At 35.4% G+C, this 20,649-nt stretch overlaps 1 protein-coding gene across 5 annotated transcripts in view; it reads left to right on the top strand.

Moving 5' to 3' along the window:
* The window catches only part of SETD2 (SET domain containing 2, histone lysine methyltransferase), a 158,538-nt gene that overhangs the window by 72,231 nt on the left and 65,658 nt on the right, over window positions 1-20,649 (top strand). For 4 of the 5 annotated variants that reach the window (XR_012129494.1, XR_012129495.1, XM_036991512.2 and 1 more), the window contains 3 exons: window positions 5,548-5,682; window positions 6,521-6,640; window positions 7,811-8,476. Coding sequence is in view for 3 of the 5 variants with exons in the window: in XM_036991512.2 (XP_036847407.2) it covers window positions 5,548-5,682; window positions 6,521-6,640; window positions 7,811-8,476 (921 nt within the window). In the remaining 2 variants the exon portion in view is untranslated. Of the gene's footprint in view, window positions 1-5,547; window positions 5,683-6,520; window positions 6,641-7,810; window positions 8,477-11,116; window positions 11,372-20,649 lie in introns of those variants that run through there. The other variant, XM_073232288.1, reaches the window with a different exon arrangement.

Here is a 20,649-nt window from a genome sequence, read left to right as displayed (position 1 = left end):
ATAGCTCTTAATACGCATTAGCATTAGTATAGATAAGTTACAATGTAATCATGTGGTAACGCCAGTTATGAAAAAATGAAGGAAGTATGGCTGCATGCAACAACATGAATGTCTCTTAAAATATAAGGTTGAATGGAAAAGAAACATGACACAAAGATTTTGTCCAGTATGATTTCATTTCCATAAAGATCAAAAGTAGACAAAACTAATTTATAATATTTAGGGATTTGTATATAAATAATAGACCTATTTAAAAAATAAGAGAACTTTTTCCTAAAATTTAAAAGAGAGATAACCTCGGAGCTCTTCAAGAATGCTGGCAGTGTTCCCCGGTGTTTTGTTTTGTTTTACCTGACTGTTGTTTGTATGGGTATTGTTCGCCTGTTCATTAAATCTATTTATTTCCTAATTGCTTATATGCTTTTCTGTATGTACACTATATTTCATCAGAAAGTGTTAAAAATGGTTCTTGGGCCCATTAAAGATAGTTAATAGCACGAAATACTAAAGTATCAAACAGAATAAATAATTTCTTGGATGATTAACTACTTTGAATAAATTTTTTTAAATTAAGGTTTTAGTTGATATACAATGTTATAAAAGTTTCACATTAACAGCATTGTGGTTACTACATTCACCGATATTATCAAATCCCACACACACACCCCTTTGCAGTCACTGTCCATCAACGTAATAAGATGCTATATAGTCATTACCTTAGAATAAATTTTTTAAGTGCTATGGAATTGTACTGATACATATAAGTTTTCAATTGTCAGTAATTTATTTAAGTACATCCTAATACTTCTTAAACTTTTATGTTAACTTTTAGTTACCTCTAATCCTTTTTGAAGGTGCTGACCCATAAATGATGAAATTATTTAATAAAGTCCTTTAGTAAATGTAAATTAATGGAAGCAGTCAAACTCATTTATGCCCCTATTCCCTCTTCCAGTATCCTAAAAATTATTCATTCCACAATTGATTGTCCACTTGAGTCTTTAGTACACAAAATTAAGGAGCTGTGCCATATCACCACTGGAGTTGGCATCGTTTACATATTTATCAGTACAATGTTAAGCTTATCATTATAGTAGAATTGTTCAGAGGTTCACTTTCTTTATGCAAAACTTTGTTATTTATACTTGTTTATGCATTTTCACTGTTTATTTCATTGATAAGAATATTACTTTATATCCTAGTGGTGCTTTATATATTTAATGTTTATTCAATGAATGAAAGTAACAACTCAATTTTGTTTCTAGGTTTTCAGACCTACAGACTCATTTGATGAAGAGAATAACCACATCTCTTAGTCCAGTGAATATTTGCACATTGAACTTCTGTCAAAAGCTAGATTATGGCTGTTGAATTTAGTGGGGAAAGTAGAAGTTTAAAGCCCTTAGTCTTTCCTATTTGGGGCACAGGATATGCAAGGAAAAAACATCCCTAAGGAAATTGTTTTAGATTAAGATTTGACTATAACTTGGCTTTTCTCTCCATGTATCTAATCTGTTTAGAACTTAAATGATACTGGAAATGAAAAAGAAAATGGTCTTAAATGTACAGTTTAGAAGGAAGAAAATGCTTCTTATAAGCAACATTTCCTATTTTGTTATTTTTATTCCTTATCATAATGTGAGTTTTGGGTATAATATAAAATAGAAGTATTCAGTGTCTTACCTAAAATTATGTTAACAGGGATGATAAATGATTAGTGAGTTAACAGAAAGTTTCCTTAAAATTCTCTTCTTCTAGATTTCCTGTTCTGAAATTTTATTATCAGTTCATTCCAGACTTACCATTTCATGCCAAGCTGATTTAATGCTATTTTTGTCTCTTCATCAGTCTCCATCTTCTTTAGATTTCATTCTGTTATTACTACACTATCCTCAAAATCCATTTTGATCATACAACTCCCCTATTTAGGATTTAGTAATAGCATTTTCTTGCTTAGTCATATATCAAATCCAGATTCTTTTGTATTACATCTGAGGTCTTCTAACATCCACCTTCTTTTTGATATGCTTATTTCTCAGTTCCTCAGATACCACAACTTATCCACTCCAACTAGGTTGAGCCATGCACTCTTACTTCCCCATTTCCTTTTGTTGAAACTTTTTGTTCTACTTTGCTCACTTCCTCCCTTCTCTTGTCTTACCTTAACTATTTCTAACTCCACTTCTGTGAATTCACTTCTGGGATTCTCTTTAACCACTTCCTTCCTTCCTAGGACTCTTAGGTTTTTTTAACATTAACATTTACAATTAATGCTTCATTGTTCATTTTCTTTTTTTTTTTTTTTTGGTGTCATTAATATACAATTACATCAGGAACATTGTGGTTACTAGATTTCCCCCCATGATCATGTCCCCACCACATACCCCATTACAGTCACTGTCCATCAGTGTAGTAAGACGCTATAGAGTCACTACTTGTCTTCTCTGTGCTGTACTTCCTTCCCCGTGTCCCCCCACACATTATGTGTGCTAATCATAATGCCCCTTAATTCCCTTACCCCCCCACCCTCCCCAGTCCCTTTCCCTTTGGTAACTGTTAGTCCATTCTTGGGTTCTGTGAGTCTGTTGCGGTGTTATTCCCTCAGGTTTTCTTTGTTCTTATACTCCACAGATGAGTGAAATCATTTGGTACTTGTCTTTCTCCACCTGGCTTATTTCACTGAGCATAATACCCTCTAGCTCCATCCATGTTGTTGCAAATGGTAGAATTTGTTTTCTTCTTATGGCTGAATAATATTCCATTGTGTATATGTACCACCTCTTCTTTATCCATTCATCTACTGATGGACATTAGGTTGCTTCCAATTCTTGGCTATTGTAAATAGCGCTGCGAGAAACATAGGGATGCATATGTCTTTTTCAAACTGGGCTGCTGTATTCTTAGTGTAAATTCCTAGAAGTGGAATTCCTGGGCCAAGTCGTATTTCTATTTTGAGCATTCTGAGGAACCTCCATACTGCTTTCCACAATGGTTGAACTAATTTACATTCCCACCAGCAGTGTAAGAGGGTTCTCCTTTCTCCACATCTTCTCCAGCATTTGTTGCTGTCTGTCTTTTGGTTGTTGGCCATCCTAACTGGTATGAGGTGATATATCATTGTGGTTTTAAGTTACATTTCTCTGATGATTTGTGATGTGGAGCATCTTTTCATGTGCCTATTGGCCATCTGCATTTCTTCTTTGGAGAACTGTCTGTTCAGTTCTTCTGCCCATTTTTTAATTGGCTTATTTGCTTTTTGTCTGTTGAGGTGCATGAGCTCTTTGTATATTTTGAATGTCAACCCCTTATCAGATCTGTCATTTATGAATATATTCTTCCATACTGTAGGATGTCTTTTTGTTCTACTGATGGTATTCTTTGCTGTACAGAAGCTTTTTAGTTTGATATAGTCCCACTTGTTCATTTTTGCTTTTGTTTCCCTTGCCCCGGGAGATATGTTCGTGAAGAAGTTGCTCATGTTTATATTCAAGAGAGTTTTACCTATGTTTTCTTCTAAGAGTTTTATGTTTTCATGACTTACGTTCAGGTCTTTGATCCATTTCGAGTTTACTTTTGTGTATGGGGTTAGACAATAATCCAATTTCATTCTCTTGAATGTAGCTGTCCAGTTTTGCCAACACCAGTTGTTGAAGAGGCTGTCATCTCCCCATTGTATTTCCATGGCTCCTTTATTTTATATTAATTGACCTTATATGCTTGGATTAATATCTGGACTCTCTATTCTTTTCTACTGGTCTATGGGTCTGTTCTTGTGCCAGTACCAAATTGTCTTGATTACAGTGGCTTTGTAGTAGAGCTTGAAATTGGGAAGTGAGATTCCCACCTGCTTTATTCTTCCTTCTCAAGATTGCTTTGACTATTCAGGGTCTTTTGTGGTTCCATATGAATTTTAGAACTATTTGTTCCAGTTCGTTGAAGAATGCTGTTGGTATTTTGATAGGGATTGCATTGAATCTGTAGATTGCTTTAGTCAGGATGGCCATTTTGACAATATTAATTCTTCCTAGCCAAGAGCATGGGATGAATTTCCATTTATTAGTGTTCTCTTTAATTTCTCTCATGAGTGTTTTGTAGTTTTCAGAGTATAGGTCTTTCACTTCCTTGGTTAGGCTTATTCCTAGGTATTTTATTCTTTTGAATGCAATTGTGAATGGAATTGTTTTCCTGATTTCTCTTTCTGTCTTTTCCTCATTAGTGTGTAGGAATGCAACAGATTTCTGTGTATTAATTTTGTATCCTACAACTTTGCTGAATTCAGATATTAGATATAGTAATTTTGAAGTGGATTCTTTAGCGTTTTTTATGTATAATATCATGTGATCTGCAAACAGTGAGAGTTTGACTTCTTCTTTACCAGTCTGGATGCCTTTTCTTTCTTTGTGTTGTCTAGTTGCTGTGGCTGGAACCTCCAGAACTATGTTGAATAAAAGCAGGGAAAGTGGGCATCCTTGTCTTGTTTATGATCTTAGAGGAAAAGCTTTCAGCTTCTCGCTGTTAAGTATGATGTTGGCTGTGGGTTTGTCATATGTGGCCTTCATTGTTCATTTTCATATGAATTAATTTTATCTCCCTAATAGTAAGTTTTGTGAGGATACCTTTATATCTGATATAACTGGTACAACACAGCTGGAAAACATCCGTACATAGGTTGATATTTTTGTTGTTTTTCCCTATTATTCAAATACAGTATTTGAAACATCCAAAGAATATATCTAAGTTATAAGGCATAATTATGAAAGAAACTCTTTTAAATGGTTCTCTGCTTCCATCTCCCTGATTAGCTCCTAGACGAACCACTGGTCTGAATTTTGTGTCTTACCTCCCTTGCCTTCTGAAAATAGGTTTTCCAGATATGCGTCTACAAAAAAAGAGTTTTTGAGGTGTCTAAAAATTCATTCATACAGCATATAATCTTCTGGAACTTGCTTTTTTCACATAACTTTGTAAGATTGATGAATGTTGTTGCATTTGGCTGCATTTGATTCCTTTCACTTTGTTGTAATACTACATTGTGTGAACATGCTGGTTTATCCAACCTGGCCATAGACATTTGGGTTTTGTTAGTTTTTTGCTATTATTAATGATTGTTCAGTGACCATTGTTGTGATTCTCTGAGTACACATGTGCAGAAGTTTCTGTAGGTTTTATCCTTAGGCGTTCATTTGCTAGTTGTAGAGCAAGCTAATGTTTTATTTTCTAACATACCTTTCACCTAATACCATTTGTTCTCCCGTTGGTAAATATTTGATGAGTGAATGAAATACTTTTCATATTGGTCATACCAATTTATATTTTCATCAACAGTGTATGAAAGTTCCTTTTGAATTACATCTTTATCTAGTCTTGGTATTATCAGATTTAGTTTTTTCTTCCAGATTAACATCGTAATTTCTTGCTGTGGTCTTAGCTGCATTTTCCTTACTGCTGGTGAGGTTGGGCATCTGTTCCAGTCATTTGATTCTCAGGTCATTGGGGGTTGGGGGCTCGTGCTGCTGCTGTTTGTAACCAGACGATCTTCTGTGGCAGGTGGATGGAGAGCTGGAAGCTCTGATGGACAATGGGGAGGGCCTGTCTGATAAAAACCAGGTGCTCAGCTTATCCCGACTAATGGTTAGAATTGAAACTTTGGAGCAGAAACTTACCTGTCTCAAGCTCATACAGGTGAACACTTTGATATTACTTTATTTTTATTTCTGAATTTGAAGTGAGTGAGACATTTAAACTGCAGTCCAGAATGATGAATAGAAAAGGAACAACTGATGAGCAGAGTTGCTCTTATTTTCAAAATGGAAGTATGAGCTGTACATGACTTTGAAAGCTTGTACTCCTAAGAATGACTTAAGCTTCATTTATTCTATTAGTAGATCTTGTTTGCTTTCTCTCTAGTCAGAGAACGTGGTGGGATTTTTTTGTGTGTAACAGTTCTTAACACTTCATATAGTTTTTTTCCCCCGTGGATTATTAGCATGCTAATACCATTTTTACCATTGTATCTCAAAGCAAGGAATTTTAACAGTAATCTCATTTACTCCAGCTTATTAAATATGCCACAAGAAGCTGTAGCATGATTTGTGGATAATTTATTTAAAAATGTATGTATATCGAAAAGAAAGCATTTTAAACAAGCATCCGAAAGGAAGAGAGAAAAGATGATTTAAAGACTAATTTTATAGTGTTAATTTTTTCAGTAAAAATGGTGAATAATTTGTTTCTTCAGGATTGATTTTATTATAAATGACACATTAATATTTAAATATAATTTTGTACTTAAGTCTAAGTTGACTGATACATTTTAGGTATCAAGAAAGATTATAGTTTCTTTTAAGCATTTACTTGCTGTGCAGGTCTATTTGAGTTAATCAAAATAGAGTTTCTCGGTTTTTTGTGAATATAAAAAAACTCTTTGGTCCTCTCTGTGGGCCCTCTTAACTCCCTGTCTGTTCTTTTCTGCTTCCTATCCCCGTATACACTGCATCCTGCTTCTCTTCCCCAATGGAAGAACACACACTCACAGTCTTGCCTGAAGTCTTTTCTGGAACGTCATGGGCTGTCTTTGTTGTGGATCTGGATGGCAGAACTAGGCGATGGCCGGGAAAGCAACCAGAAGCTTCAAGAAGAGGTCAGTTAACATTCAACTTGCTTGTTTCTTAAAACCAATGATCGGATTGATGTTATATGATAGTGTAAGTGATAATGAATTTAAGTACTATATTTACCACTGCTATTAAATAATTTTATCATCCCAATTTCATTCCTGGAGCTATACCTTTACATACATTTGTCCAGTAGTAAGTTTGCCCCATGGTTTTTCCTGTAGTTGTCTGTTTTTAACGTTGGTACTACATAGTTGGGAACTGCAAGAGCAAGATACAATAACAGCATCATAGTTAAGTGAAAGATACAGTTGTTAAAACCACAGTTTTAAAAAGATGAAAAACCACATGAACCTTAAATTCTTGTGTTCTAAGCAAAATTCATGAAAAAGTGAATTCTGGATTCCAATAGTAAGAACATTTTGAGGAGTAGATAAGTGTTTTTAAAGTTTTTCGTAAATGTTCATTGGCAGCATTGTTAGTGAAGCTATTATGTTTATACATTTCCATGAAACACAGTTTTCTAGCTTGGTTTAAATATAGTTCTTTTAAATCATAATTTCTAATGTAATCCCAAAGTCATTTAATAATACATATTTTATAACAGAAATATGGAAGTGGGCAAATAAGTGATTTTCTTGCCTCTGTCCTTCTCCAAGTATATTTCGCAAGATGTAGAAGTTGGGGAAGCCTTGTGATTTCTGTAGAACTGCGGAGTGTACTTTGGAGGAAATTCTTGGATTTCAGAGTTGCGGGTGGTTACTAGACAGCTGTTTATCAGAGGCTAAATATACATTGTTGAGTAGTTCCAAAGCCTATATCACAGTTACTTGGAAAACTTTAGAGAAAGATACTCAAGATAAGGTCCAGTGGTTGTATATATTTTATAAAATCTACCCAGGTTTGAGAACTGGTAGAGAATATTAATCAATATTTGATGTAGTGAACAATCACCTCCATATTTTATTCTTGCATGTTGTTCTTATTAAAACAGTTTTCCTTCCTTTCTAGAGGAAATTAATATGACACTTTGGTAGTTACAGAGATTTAGGTCTTAATTTAGACATTTAATAAGGCAGTAAAAAAAGAAAAAAAAACCCCACTGCTCCTGCGGAATTATCTGAGTCCCATCCAGAGGTTTGAGAAATCAACTGTACAAAGTGATGTGGTTTTTCTTTTTTATTGTGTTTAATCAGATTATAAAGACTTTGGAACACTTACCCATTCCTACAAAAAATATGTTGGAAGAAAGCAAAGTACTTCCAATTATTCAACGTTGGTCTCAGACCAAGACTGCCATCCCTCAGTTGAGTGAAGGAGATGGGTATTCTAGTGAGAATACATCACGTGCTCATACACCACTCAACACACCCGATCCTTCCACCAAGCTGAGCACAGAAGCTGACACAGACACCCCCAAGAAGCTCATGTTTCGTAGACTTAAAATTATTAGTGAAAATAGCATGGACAGTGCAATCTCTGATGCTACCAGTGAGCTAGAAGGCAAGGATGGCAAAGAGGACCTTGACCAGTTAGAAAACATCCCTATGGAAGAAGAGGAGGAGTTACAGTCACAACAGCTACTTACACAGCAACAACTGCCTGAATCTAAAGTTGACAGTGAAATCACTGTGGAGGCCAATAAGCTACCCACATCTGAACCAGAGGCTGACACTGAAATAGAGCCTAAAGAGAGCAATGGCACAAAACTAGAAGAACCTATTGCTGAGGAAACACCATCCCAAGATGAAGAGGAGGGTGTATCTGATGTGGAAAGTGAGAGGAGCCAGGAACAGCCAGATAAAACAGTAGATATAAGTGATTTGGCCACCAAGCTCCTGGACAGTTGGAAAGACCTAAAGGTAAGGAACATTTTTGCTCATTTTAGCTTCAGTTAGTCAGTTTTAGAGTACTAGAGACCTTAAGTTGAATTACCTACTTTTCTAGCTGTATGTATTTTTGAAAAATGAAATACTGTTTCTCGTAATTTTATAAATGTCTCATAAACCTTTTAAATCTTGACAAGAGATGTACCAGCCAAACTAATACACAAATGTCCTCTTTTCCCATCATTTAAAAAAGCATATCACAACAATGAATTCATTCAAGTGCTTTTACATTAAAAAGATAAATAAAAATCCTTTAAGTAACAAACATGATTCTACATTTGAAAATTCCACATAAAATTCTGTGTAAGAAAACAGTAGTTAAATTAATTGGAAAACCAAGGTAATTTAGCTTTCCATCAAAAATGATTGAACATAAATTTCTATTCCAGTAAAACAGTGGAGCTTGTTGACATTGAGTTCCATTATTGTTTCTGAAATAGGCCTGCCTTTAAATGCCTGTTTCTTTGGACAGAAGATGTTATCTAGAGGAAAAATAGAGAGGTCTGGAACCCTAATACCTCATACATACATACATACATAATCTTTTGTTAAAGAATGTAGCAAGATGTATATGGTTTGCTTTGCAGAAAACCCATTCTGGGTCTTGGATAAACATGGAAGTGAATAAGAGGATAAGCTTAGGAGAGAGGTGCTACATTTTGATTGCAAGTGATCTGGATCTGAGATCCAGGTCTTCAGTAACCTTGTGGGAACAGGTTACTTCCTAGCTTCTATTTTTCTGTTCCTCCTTCTGCCAGAGGTAAAGCAAACAGATAAACCAGCAATACAGATGTATTTGCAGCACGATGGACACCTGAATCTTCTCTGTCCCCAATTATGACTACAAAGCTTGCCCATTAGATCCTGCTATTTGACCCATATGGAACTGGCCTTACACTGAACAAAATGAGTAGTTGGTTGGTTGTGCACTGTGCTTATTTTTGGCATTTGAACTTTGCTATGTTGAGACCCTTCTTTAAGTACGGTGGTTTCAGCTCTTGTTTAACCATTTGAGCTCTTCCTCATGCTGCTCTTTCATCACTTACAGTTCAGCATAAACTCAGCCTTATTAAGCCTTATGAAACCTGACCTTTCTATAAATATAAAAGGAAGGATTCATAGTGAATTTGCTTATGATGCAACATGTGAACTGCAGAAACTGGAATTGCAATTATTTGAAAGAGATGCTGGGATGATCACTTGGCTGGACCTTTATTTGTGAGGCCTGCTTTGTGAGGGCACAGGAGCCCCTGGAAATAGTTCCTTTTGTGTTTGAAGCCTGCTAGTAGAGATTGTACTGTAACTGGGTCAGTGAGGAAGGTGAAAGTGGAAAAGAGTACACATGTGGGCATAGGAAAGGCCTTATATACATAGTTTACTTACAGAGAGAGAGTGGGGAGAGAGTTATAAGCCTCATAGTTCACTTTTGCCTGAGAAGTCTCTGATTGACATCATTTAAAAAATTAAGATAACATCATAATTTCTTAAAACCCCATCTCTTCTTAAAAATCTGTGAAAAGTAAATATTTTTATTTCTCTGTTTGGTAGTTTGTTATTATAATTGTAATGGTATGAATTACTCTCTGGGATATCCAAACCCAATTAGATATAACTGGTCATTTAAACTCATACTCTGTACATAAGTTTGAGTCCTACAAAATTATTTCTTCCCCTGCTTATTATCCTCCCCATTCCTATCTGAAAGATCAAAGTAGTGTACAATACTGTGTAGCTTGATGATCCTCTTGACTTGAGGTTTATAATTTTATTCATACTTAAAATATATCCTTCTTAACCATCATACTTTGAGTTTATCACAGTTTTTAACATCAAGGAATCCATTAAATAAGACCCTCCTTTTTCAGACCTTAGTTTGCTCTGGAATCATTACCCATCTAGAATTGGATTACTGAGAAATGTTTTTACTTGACTGAACTGTGATGCTTTGTTATACATTGGTGCTGGTGTTCTTAATTTGTGTACCATTCTAATTAACATTTACCATGGTTCTAATTTTGAAAGTCTGATTATGGTTGTCCTTGAAAAAACAAAACAAACTTTAGCTAGCATCTAACCAGATCTCTGAAATCAGGAACCTATAATTAGAACATGTTTTAGGTAAACACATTGATTTGATGTGATTACTATGTATCATACTATCCCGGCATTGAAAGAGTTAACTACTTCTGTCTGATTTTCACCTATGTGTTCAAATAGACATTGGCAGAAAAGAAAATGTCTTATTCAGCCAACCTTTATTGAGCACCTGTTGCCAAGCACTCTTAGTTGCTAATGTTAATTCTAAGATCATACTAAAAAGCATTGATACACAACTGTGGTTATGTTAGCTACTTCAAGCTTCCCTGACTTTCTGGGGCCACTGTAGTATTGCTGGACATGTGTTCCACTTGGCCTTCCTACCGACTGGATGGAGTGAAGAACTGAAAGAGGTTACTTCAGAGTCTTAATCTTGATTTTGCTATGAAGGCAGACTGTAGGGATCATCAGTAAATGAGAGAGGGTGGGAGGGAAGGGAATGAAGCTTCATGAATTACTCTTGTCCTCCCAGATCTGATGATGATCCCCCTTGTAACTTGAACCATTTCCATCTAGCTTCTCAGGGCAGCAAGGAGCTTGTTAACATCACCAGCTGACCATGTGTCTCCTTTTCTCAACTCCATTTTCAACTTCGTGCTGAAGAAAAACGAGAACCTAGCGTGCATTCTATGAAGAAACAGGAAGATGGTTGGGAAGTTGGATGATGCATGAAAAGTATAATAGGTGAAAAGAGGACAGAGGTGGTTAACTCACTGGCGCCGACGTTATTTTGGTGCGTCCATTGCCGACAATGGATGTCGTTCTGGGAAAATCCCGACTCCTGGTGAGAAAGGATTAAGTGAGCTACTTTTTCTATACCTCTATACACAGGACCACTGCCTTGGCTCCACAAGGCTTACACATTTTGACTTCTAAAGTAGACCTCAACAAAAAACATAACCTAGCACATTGCTATACACGAGCATGTATTTATTTTCACATGCAAATTTACTGGGCTACATTTTCAGCAGGGACATGTGCATATATTTCTGTTTGCAAAAGAAATTGTTGTACATTATCCCTCATGCTGAAAATATACCCTGTATTTCACAGGGCAAAACAGCTGGTTATAAGTGGTACTTAATTATAACTTGACTGGAAAATCTTCATTCATTTGGATCATGAGAAGAGGTAAGGTTCCTGTGAATTTGGCAGTTTCAGTGCAGTTAAACAACCAAGAGATTGTTTGTGATGGCTAGTGATTCCAGAGTCTCTCTTCTAAACAGATTACGGGATGTTCATCTCGGGGGAGTTACAGTTACACCTGGATTAGATGATTTAGGAACGACATTAAATTGGACTCTTAATTTTTTCTTTCATCTTTATCTCAACATTAATTTAACAAACATTGTTTTCCTAGAAAGTTAAGTATTAAACTCTTCTACAGAAAGTTTAAATAAAAAAGAGTTACCCAACTGAAAAGTTTTGAGTCACTGCTTGGAATTTTAGTAACTAACTTTGTATATGAAAATCTGCTATGCAACATTTCAAAATGAAATTATGTGCCTTGGTTTTATACATTACATTTCAAAATCCTTAGTGGAGATGACTTTGTATCCATAAGGATCAGTATTTCTTGCCCTTCCCTTTAAAATTCAGAAATGCCTGTAGAGAATGCTGATTTAGATACTGCTACGTTGAATTTTTTTTTAAGTATATCACGTGGTAAAAAGCAAAACATGGGTTTTCTAAAACTTAACTGATAGTCCATTTCTTATTCTAGGGTAAATACTTCATCTAAGTCATGAGTTGGCCAGATTTGCCCCACTGCCTATTTTTGTAAATAAAGGTATTTGGAAGACAGCTATGCTCATTAATTTACATAATGTCTATAGCTGCTTTTGCACGCAGTGGTAGAGTTGAATAGTTGCTTCAAGAGACTGATGGCCAACAAAGCCTTAAAATATTTACTATCTTGTCCTTTACAGAAGTTTGCAAATGCCTGACCTAAATGATAAAGTACAGAATCTGGCATACACATTTTGATTCTGAATAGTCATTTTGACACTTTATTCTTTTGGGTAAGCTCTTTTTTTATTAAGGTATTACTGATATAAATGCTTATGAAGGTCTCACATGAGAAGCAATGTGGTTAACTACATTCAGCCATATTATCGAGTCCACCCCATACCCCATTGCAGTCACTGTCCATCAGTGTAGTAAGATGCCACACATTCACTGTTTTGCCTTCTCTGTACTACACTGTCTTCCCCGTGACCCCTCAATCGCCTTCTCCCTCCCTACTCACCTGCCCTACCCTACCCCTCCCCTTCAGTAACTGCTAGTCCCTTCTTGGAGTCTGTGAGTCTGCTGCTGTTTTGTTCCTTCAGTTTTGATTAGTTGTTATACTCCACAAATGAGGGAAATCATTTGGCACTTGTCCTTCTCCGCCTGCCTTATTTCACTGAGCATAATATCCTTCAGCTCCATCCATGTTGTTGCAAATGGTAGGATTTGTTTCTTAGGCTGAATAGTATTCCATTGTTGTTCTTAGTCTTTTTGATGCTGGCCATCCTAAATGGTGTGAGGTGATGTCTCATTGTGGTTTTTATTTGCATTTCCCTGATAATTAGTGATGTAGAGCATCTTTTCATGTGCCTGTTGGCCATCTGAATTTCTTTTTTGGAGAATTGTCAGTTCATATCCTCTGCCCATTTTTTAATCGGGTTATTTGCTTTTTGGGTTTCGAGGCGTGTGAGTTCTTTATATATTTAAGGGATGTTAACCCCTTGTTGGATATATCATTTACAAATATATTATCCCATACTATAGGATGCCTTTTTGTTCTTTTGATGGTGTCCTTTGCCATACATTGGCAAAGAAGCTTTTTAGCATGACATAGTCCCATGTGTTAATTTTTGCTTTTGCTTCCCTTGCCTGAGGAGATTCGTTCATGAAGAAGTTGCTCATGTTTATATTTAGGAGATTTTTGCCTATGTTGTCTGCTAAGAGTTTTATGGTTTCATGACTTACATTCAGGTCTGATCCATTTTGAGTTTACTTTTGTGTATGGGGTTAAACAATAATCCAGTTGCATTCTCTTGCATGTAGCTATCCAGTTTTGCCAACACTAGCTGTTGAAGAGGCTGTCATTTCCCTATTGTATGTCCATGGCTCCTTTATTGTATATTAATTGGCCATATATTATTGGGTTTTTATCTGGGCTCTCTAGTCTGTTCTATTGGTCTGTGGCTCTTTTCTTGTGCCAATACCAAATTGTCTTGATTACTGTGGCTTGGTAGTAGAACTTTGAAGTTGGGGAGTGTAATCCCCCCAGCTTTAGTTTTCCTTCTCAGGATTGCTTTGGTTATTCAGGGTCTTTTGTGGTTCGATATGAATTTTAGAACTATGTGCTCTAGTTTGTTGAAGAATGCTGTTGGTATTTTGATAGGGATTGCATTGAATCTGTAGGTTGCTTTAGGCAGGATAGCCATTTTGACAATATTAATTCTTCCTATCCATGAGCACGGGATGTGTTTCCATTTATTGGTATCTTCTTTAATTTCTCTTGAATGTCTTGTAGTTTTCAGAGTATAGGTCTTTCACTTTGTTGGTTAGGTTTATTCCTAGGTATTTTATTCTTTTTGATGCAGTTGTGAATGGAATTATTTTCCTGTTTTCTCTTTCTGGTAGTTCATTGCTAGTGTATAGGATTGCAACAGATTTGTGTATTAATTTTGTGTCCTGCAACTTTGCTGAATTCAGATATTAGATCTAGTTGTTTTGGAGTGGATTCTTTAGGGTTTTTTATGTACAATATCATGTCATCTGCAAACAGTAACAGTTTGACTTCTTCTTTACCAGTCTGGATGCCTTTTCTTTCTTTGTGTTGTCTGATTGCCGTGGCTAGGACCTCCAGTACTATGTTGAATAAAAGTGGAAGGAGTGGGCATCTGGGTAAGCTCTTGATTCTGCTTCACTAAAGAGATAATGATCATGGTTCTATAGCCCATTAAATCAATTTTTTTAAGTCTTGATTCTGTTTAGGAAAATTACTTCAAGTGATTTGGATATAAGTATTTGAGAAGTGGGAGAGACATACATTATGGAATTACTGGGCTAAAAGAGACGTGTTAAGGAAGGTTGTTCTTCCCTCAGGACCATGATCAGGTTAATCAGAAATTTAAGAGACTTCCAAGTATAGATAAGTTGGTGTAATCTAGTCTTTACGTGTAACCATAATGGAAATATATAAATTTTCTCCTTTATATTTCAACTTTTAATTTTGAATTAATTTCAGAATTACAGAAAAACTGCTAGGAATACTATTCTGTATGTATTCTACATGTAATATACATTCTAGTGACAAATATAGGCAAAAATAGCTAAAAATTTTTGTATACCCTTTACCTAGATTTCTCAGTGTTAACATTTTACCAATATGCCTTACATTTTCTATTAATTTTAACTTTTAAAGACTAGGTTACAGATACAATACCCACTGCTCCTAGATATTTTAGTGTATATTTGTAAAAAGAGTATTCTTCTGTATGACTTTATAGTTATCAAAATCAGCCAGTTACAGTGATGCAGTAGTTGTATTTACACACCTCATTCACATTTTGCCAGTTGTGCACATAATGTTCTGTATAGCCCCCACCCCCCCACCCTTTTTTCTCATCCAGAATCTAATTTGAGGTTAAGATTTGTTGAATTGTATCTCTTTAGCATCCTTTAGCCTAGAATAGTTGCTCAGTCTTCTATGAACTTTTTTGTCATTTTTAAAAAATTCAAAAATACTCCTCAGTTTGGACTTGTCTGAAGTTTTCTTTTGTTTGGATTTAGGTAGTAGATTTGTGTTAGGAATATTACAGTAGTATTCTTAACATGATATTGATTTATCCCATTAATAATATCGACTTTGATCACTTGGTTAAAGTGTTGTCGGCCAAGTTTCTCCAATGTAAAGTTATTTTTTTCCCTTTATAATTAAAGTATCACATCGAAGCTCTTTTGGAACATACATAAGTATTTTGTTTTACATCAAATTTACCACTTTCACCATCAGTGAATTTGCCTGATTCACTTATAACTATGATGGTTAGCATATAGTGATTTTTCTAATCAATCCCTCATTTCTTTTTACGTCTGTGTATTTTGGTTGGCATTCTTTTATAAGCAAGAGCTTTCCCTGCTGTCTCATTTAGTTCTTTATTCATTGATTTTTATCAATTTAGACTCATGGATTCTTGTTTTATTCAACAAATTATGATCCATTAATTATATTATGTATTAAATGCTTAAATTGCCCCTTATTTGGCCAGAGAGAGGCCCTTTATTTCCCTTCTGTGTGATTTTGACATGTCTCCATTCTCTTTTTAACCTGGTACAACATGCTGTTTCACTTACACAGCCCTGATCAGCCATTTCTCCAAGAAGCTCTGGTTCCATAAAGTAGGAAATGATACTTAGAAACCAAGATCTGCACTCTAGATGAGTCATTGCTACTGGGGCATTACTTGTAAGAGCTGTCAGCAGACTGTAAAAAACAAAAAGCATATTGCTGTATGTATATGAATGAATATTTGTACACATAATATACTTGACCTCTCTATCATTTCTTATCTTTCCTTTTGTTAATCTGAGACCACACCCTTTTCTGAATCAGTTTTGAGCTTCCTTCTGTGATGCTGATTGTTCCTATTCTGCCTGTCTCATAAAAGGTGGTATTTCTTGGGGCATCTGAGATTTCTGTTGTCCTACATGTTAGATAGGTCACAGTGGCTCTTCTTTGCTATTTTCAGGCTCCTGTCTTTTCTTGCTTAGACTGTTAGAACAGTCTCCTGTTTATCCTTCTTGCTCCCATTCTTTTCCATCTTAATATTATCCTTTGTTATGCCATAGCATTATCTTTTTAAAAACTCAGGTATGATATACAGGAATCTAGTATAGCATCAAAAGAGACTCCCACTAAGGAACTTCAGTGCATGTGGTTCTTGGAGGTACCTCTGTGTTTAACCTTCTTGCTCAACAATTTCTTTCACACACTCACTGCATGAGTCACATTGGAGTTTTCATGTGTAGTCACCTTTCCATGTCCTTGTACATGCTATTCTCTTTGCTTGGAATATTTTTGCTGCTGCCTTTTTTGTTAATCTTCTTTTACTTAGAGTTGTAGTTGCAATTCATCCTTTTGTTATGCTTTGTTCTTTTCCATATTTCTGTACAGTGGTAGTAATCTTAGCAGATTACTAAAATTACTTAGTTGCTTGTTTCCCCTTACTGGACCATGAGATCTTCCATGGCAGGGGCCATTTTTTAATCTTTGTAGTACAAGTTACTTTTATTGTGGTATCTTTATAGTAGTGGGTATAATAATAATGTTATCTGTCAATTATAGTGAATGACTACTGTGTACCCCTACAATCTAGGCAGCATTCAATAGCCAGACTGATGTTTTGGAAAAACAGATCTGTTCTTGTCAGGGTCCTATTTAAAACTTAGAAGTGGTAGTGGTTTCTCAGTTACTGTTTAGATGAAATCCATTTTTCTTAATGAGGTCTCATGCGTCTGGTTCTGTTTATACAGTCTCACCGGGCCCACCAGTGGGCCTGCACTACTAACGTGTACACACACACACACTCTCTCTCTCTCTCTCTCTCTCTCTCTCTCTCTCTCTCTCTTTCTCCCCCTCTCCCCCTCTCCCCCTCTCCCCTCACTGATGGAAATAATTTCTGTTTAGATGTCTCCTCCCTTTTAAGTATCATCCATACCCCAGGAAAACCATTCCTATTCCTTCAAGACAGAGTATTCTACACTTTCTTTACATTTCCATAACATTATTTCCAATCGCAGCAGATAACATTTGTAATTGTGCATTGTGCAGAGGCAGAAACTGCTTCTGTCTTGGATAGTTGAGCCTCCCCAGGGTACCATGAAAGTATGTAGTCTGGCACTTCATAAATATTCGAATGAAGAAATGAAGAAGGTCCACCTTTTTCCATGGGTACTGCACTGCTTTTTTAATTCATCGTGTGTATATTTTATTTGATAGATGGTCAGAAAATAATCGAATGAATCTCAGGTAATATTTACAATGCTGTGAAGTAAGTAGTGGTGTTTTTATCATCAATAAAATGGAAAAACAGATCCACGAATTGTGACTTAGCTTTTAAGTAACAAGAACTGAAAATTGATTCAGGTCCTCTGATTTAAATCCTGTATTCTTTCCATTCCTTTTTATGATCCAGCAAATAGTGATTTCTATGTTCTTGCTAGGCGTATCATGCAATTAGGTATCTTTGATGAATACTTTACAGATTTCCTATAATCTGCTTCTTTAGAAAGTTTAGTAAGTCGAATTCATTCTGAAATCCTAGAAACTACTACTTAGTGTTTAAGTATCTTTTTTTCCTTAGTGTTGCAAGGATTTTCAAACTCTGTGATCCATGATTGAACTTTAGGGAATTTCTAGAACTCCTGAAATCACACACACATTTGTGGGGGCTCCTGGGGGAAAGGGTTTCTCAGAGACTTGTATATATGTGGGTAAGGAAAGGAATAGTGGACCAAAAAATGTTTTCTGGATGATTTGGATGGCAGGAGGGTACGTACTTTTAACAGTGTTGAATTGACTAGTGCAACATGTAATTTCAGTGAAGTCACTGGGAAGACAATAGTGATTTTTAAGTTTTAATTAGAAATGACAGTCGTTTGAAAAGTGTAAGGAAACATCCTAGATTTAAAATTAAAATTGATTTGCCTAGAAAACAGAAATCTGACATTGGAGAAACATTTTATCATCATGACTTTGATTATTCTTCAGTGATTACTTCCCCCATGAAAAACAGTTTTATTTCTCTGAACGTGTATTTACTACTGGACTGGAGAGGCCTTGAAAGCAGGGACTTGTGTCAGCTGGTTACCTTATGCTTCAGATGTAAGTTCACCACATTAATTTTTTAAATGGGCCATTCCTGCACATGGTAAAAAATTAGAAGGCATACAGTAAAACATTTCACTCCTGTTTTTGCCCCATGTCCTTTTCCCTAGAGGCAACAATACACCCATTTTCTTGTATAGTGTTTTTAGAGATAATTTGTTCATGTTATGTTTATATATATATATCTTTTTAAAAAGCTGGCAACACTGTTTATTGCCTTGATTTTTTACTTAATATATTATAAAGACTACGCCAGTTTTTAAAGAACTTGTTTTTCATAGCTGCATGGCATTTTTTATTGTATAGATATGCTATAATCAATCTCCTTATTATGTTAATCAGTCCACATTAGCCATTTAGAGTTCATTCCTTTTTTTAGCTCAGCAGCAAATAACTTTTACTTATGTTGTTTTGAACACATTCACATGTTTAAATATAAATGTCGGATAAATTATTGAAAGTGGTATATCTGAGTCATAGTCTGTTATTTGTAATTTTTATGAGTATTTTCAAATTTCTCTTCATAGTTGTACCAATTTATTATCAGTACATATGCATATGAGTGCATATATCACTATACCCTGGTCAACATAAATATTGTCTGCTTTACCTTGGTCAGAATGATAGGCAAAAGTGAATTATTATAGTTTTAATTGACATTTCTCTAATGCAAGAAGTATTAACTATCTTTACATTTTTATTTCCTATGTTAAAAACTGTGTCCGTATCCTTTGCCTATTTTTCTGAGTGTTTGAAAACTGAAATTGGATCTTATATCTTTCATTTTTTGAAACCCCAGCTGTCTGAAGTTAGAAGAGTCTCTCTTCAGGGATTTGAAAGAATAAATATAATTATTCTACTCTCCTTTTCCCTTATTCTCCTATCCTCTGCTCCTCTCCTGCATGTGGTTTTTATGAAACCACCAGTCGTGTATATTATCTTCTAGGTTTTCTTTTTCCAGTCAGATCTCAGGATCTCTGTGACCTAATGGAGATCCCCCTACTCCCACCATTTGTAATACAACTTGAGAAATAAAACCGTTGACTCTTATGCTTTACAGGGACATGATGATAGGAGTTAAACAGTTCTTCCCTTTAAAGGACATTAAATCCTGGTTACAGAACCATCACCACTGAAAGTATTTCACAGAATTATGCTGAGGGAAAAGAACTAGGGTACATATCAATATTTGCCTACTACTTTTTGGAACTTGGAATGGTGTAGGGCCTAAAATTGAGGTTATGTGTTGTATGCTTGCTGAAAATTTTTGTTGTTAATTGAGAAAATGGATTTTTAATCTTTACACTAGTTTATAGAATTGTGGATCAGTTCTATGACAGGATCATGGAACACATTTACCCAAAAATGTGCTTTAGTGTCTCCAGATGAAGGATTGGCAATTTTTTTTTTCTGTAAAAGGCCAGATAGTAAATATTAAAATTTAAAATGTGACATGGAGGTCTCAGTCTCTTCCTCACTTCTTCTTCCCCACTACTTCTTCTCCTTCCTCCTCCTTTTTTGTTCCCTTCTTCCCCCTCCCTTTAAAAATGTAAACATCATTCTTACCTGGGATTGAGGGCTATACTTACATAACCAGCCTACAGATCAGATTTGGTGTGCGGTTTGCTAACCCTTACACTAGTGTGTAATATTGTTAATCAAGTTCCATAATAGTCTGATATTACCCAAGGATTTATGCTTTAATATCCTTAACCTAGATGACTGACATAACCGATCTAACCATGTATTTTCCAAGATGATTTGTCCATAAACCATATATGGTTCAGTGGGAACCAAATGAGAAAATTTTTTTAAATCATTTTGTTTCTCCAAGTTCTTACCTCTTCTTAATTATCAGTGTTCAATAAATTCAGATAAATATTTGGTATGTTTACTTCAATCCCTAAAACCACAAATGCCTGAATATCCTAGGAAGATTGTGGGGGTTTTGAAATCTTTTTAGGATACATTCAGTTACCTTGGAAAGCTTCTCTTTCACGTGTAGCTGAATGCATAAACACATATTCACATGTCCATACCCACATATACACAAATATATGGTTATTCTCAGTATCTTAATCTTCATAGTTTCAAAATTGCTTAGAGAAACAAAGTTATGACAAAAAACAACTGATGAACAAACACTTAAAAAATTCTTATTCAAACA

This window comes from Manis javanica, chromosome 3, assembly GCF_040802235.1.
Source record: "Manis javanica isolate MJ-LG chromosome 3, MJ_LKY, whole genome shotgun sequence".
Lineage (NCBI taxonomy): Eukaryota > Metazoa > Chordata > Mammalia > Pholidota > Manidae > Manis > Manis javanica.
The sequence above is the reverse complement of the archived record's forward strand: the minus strand, read 5'-3'. Positions and strand labels throughout refer to the sequence as shown.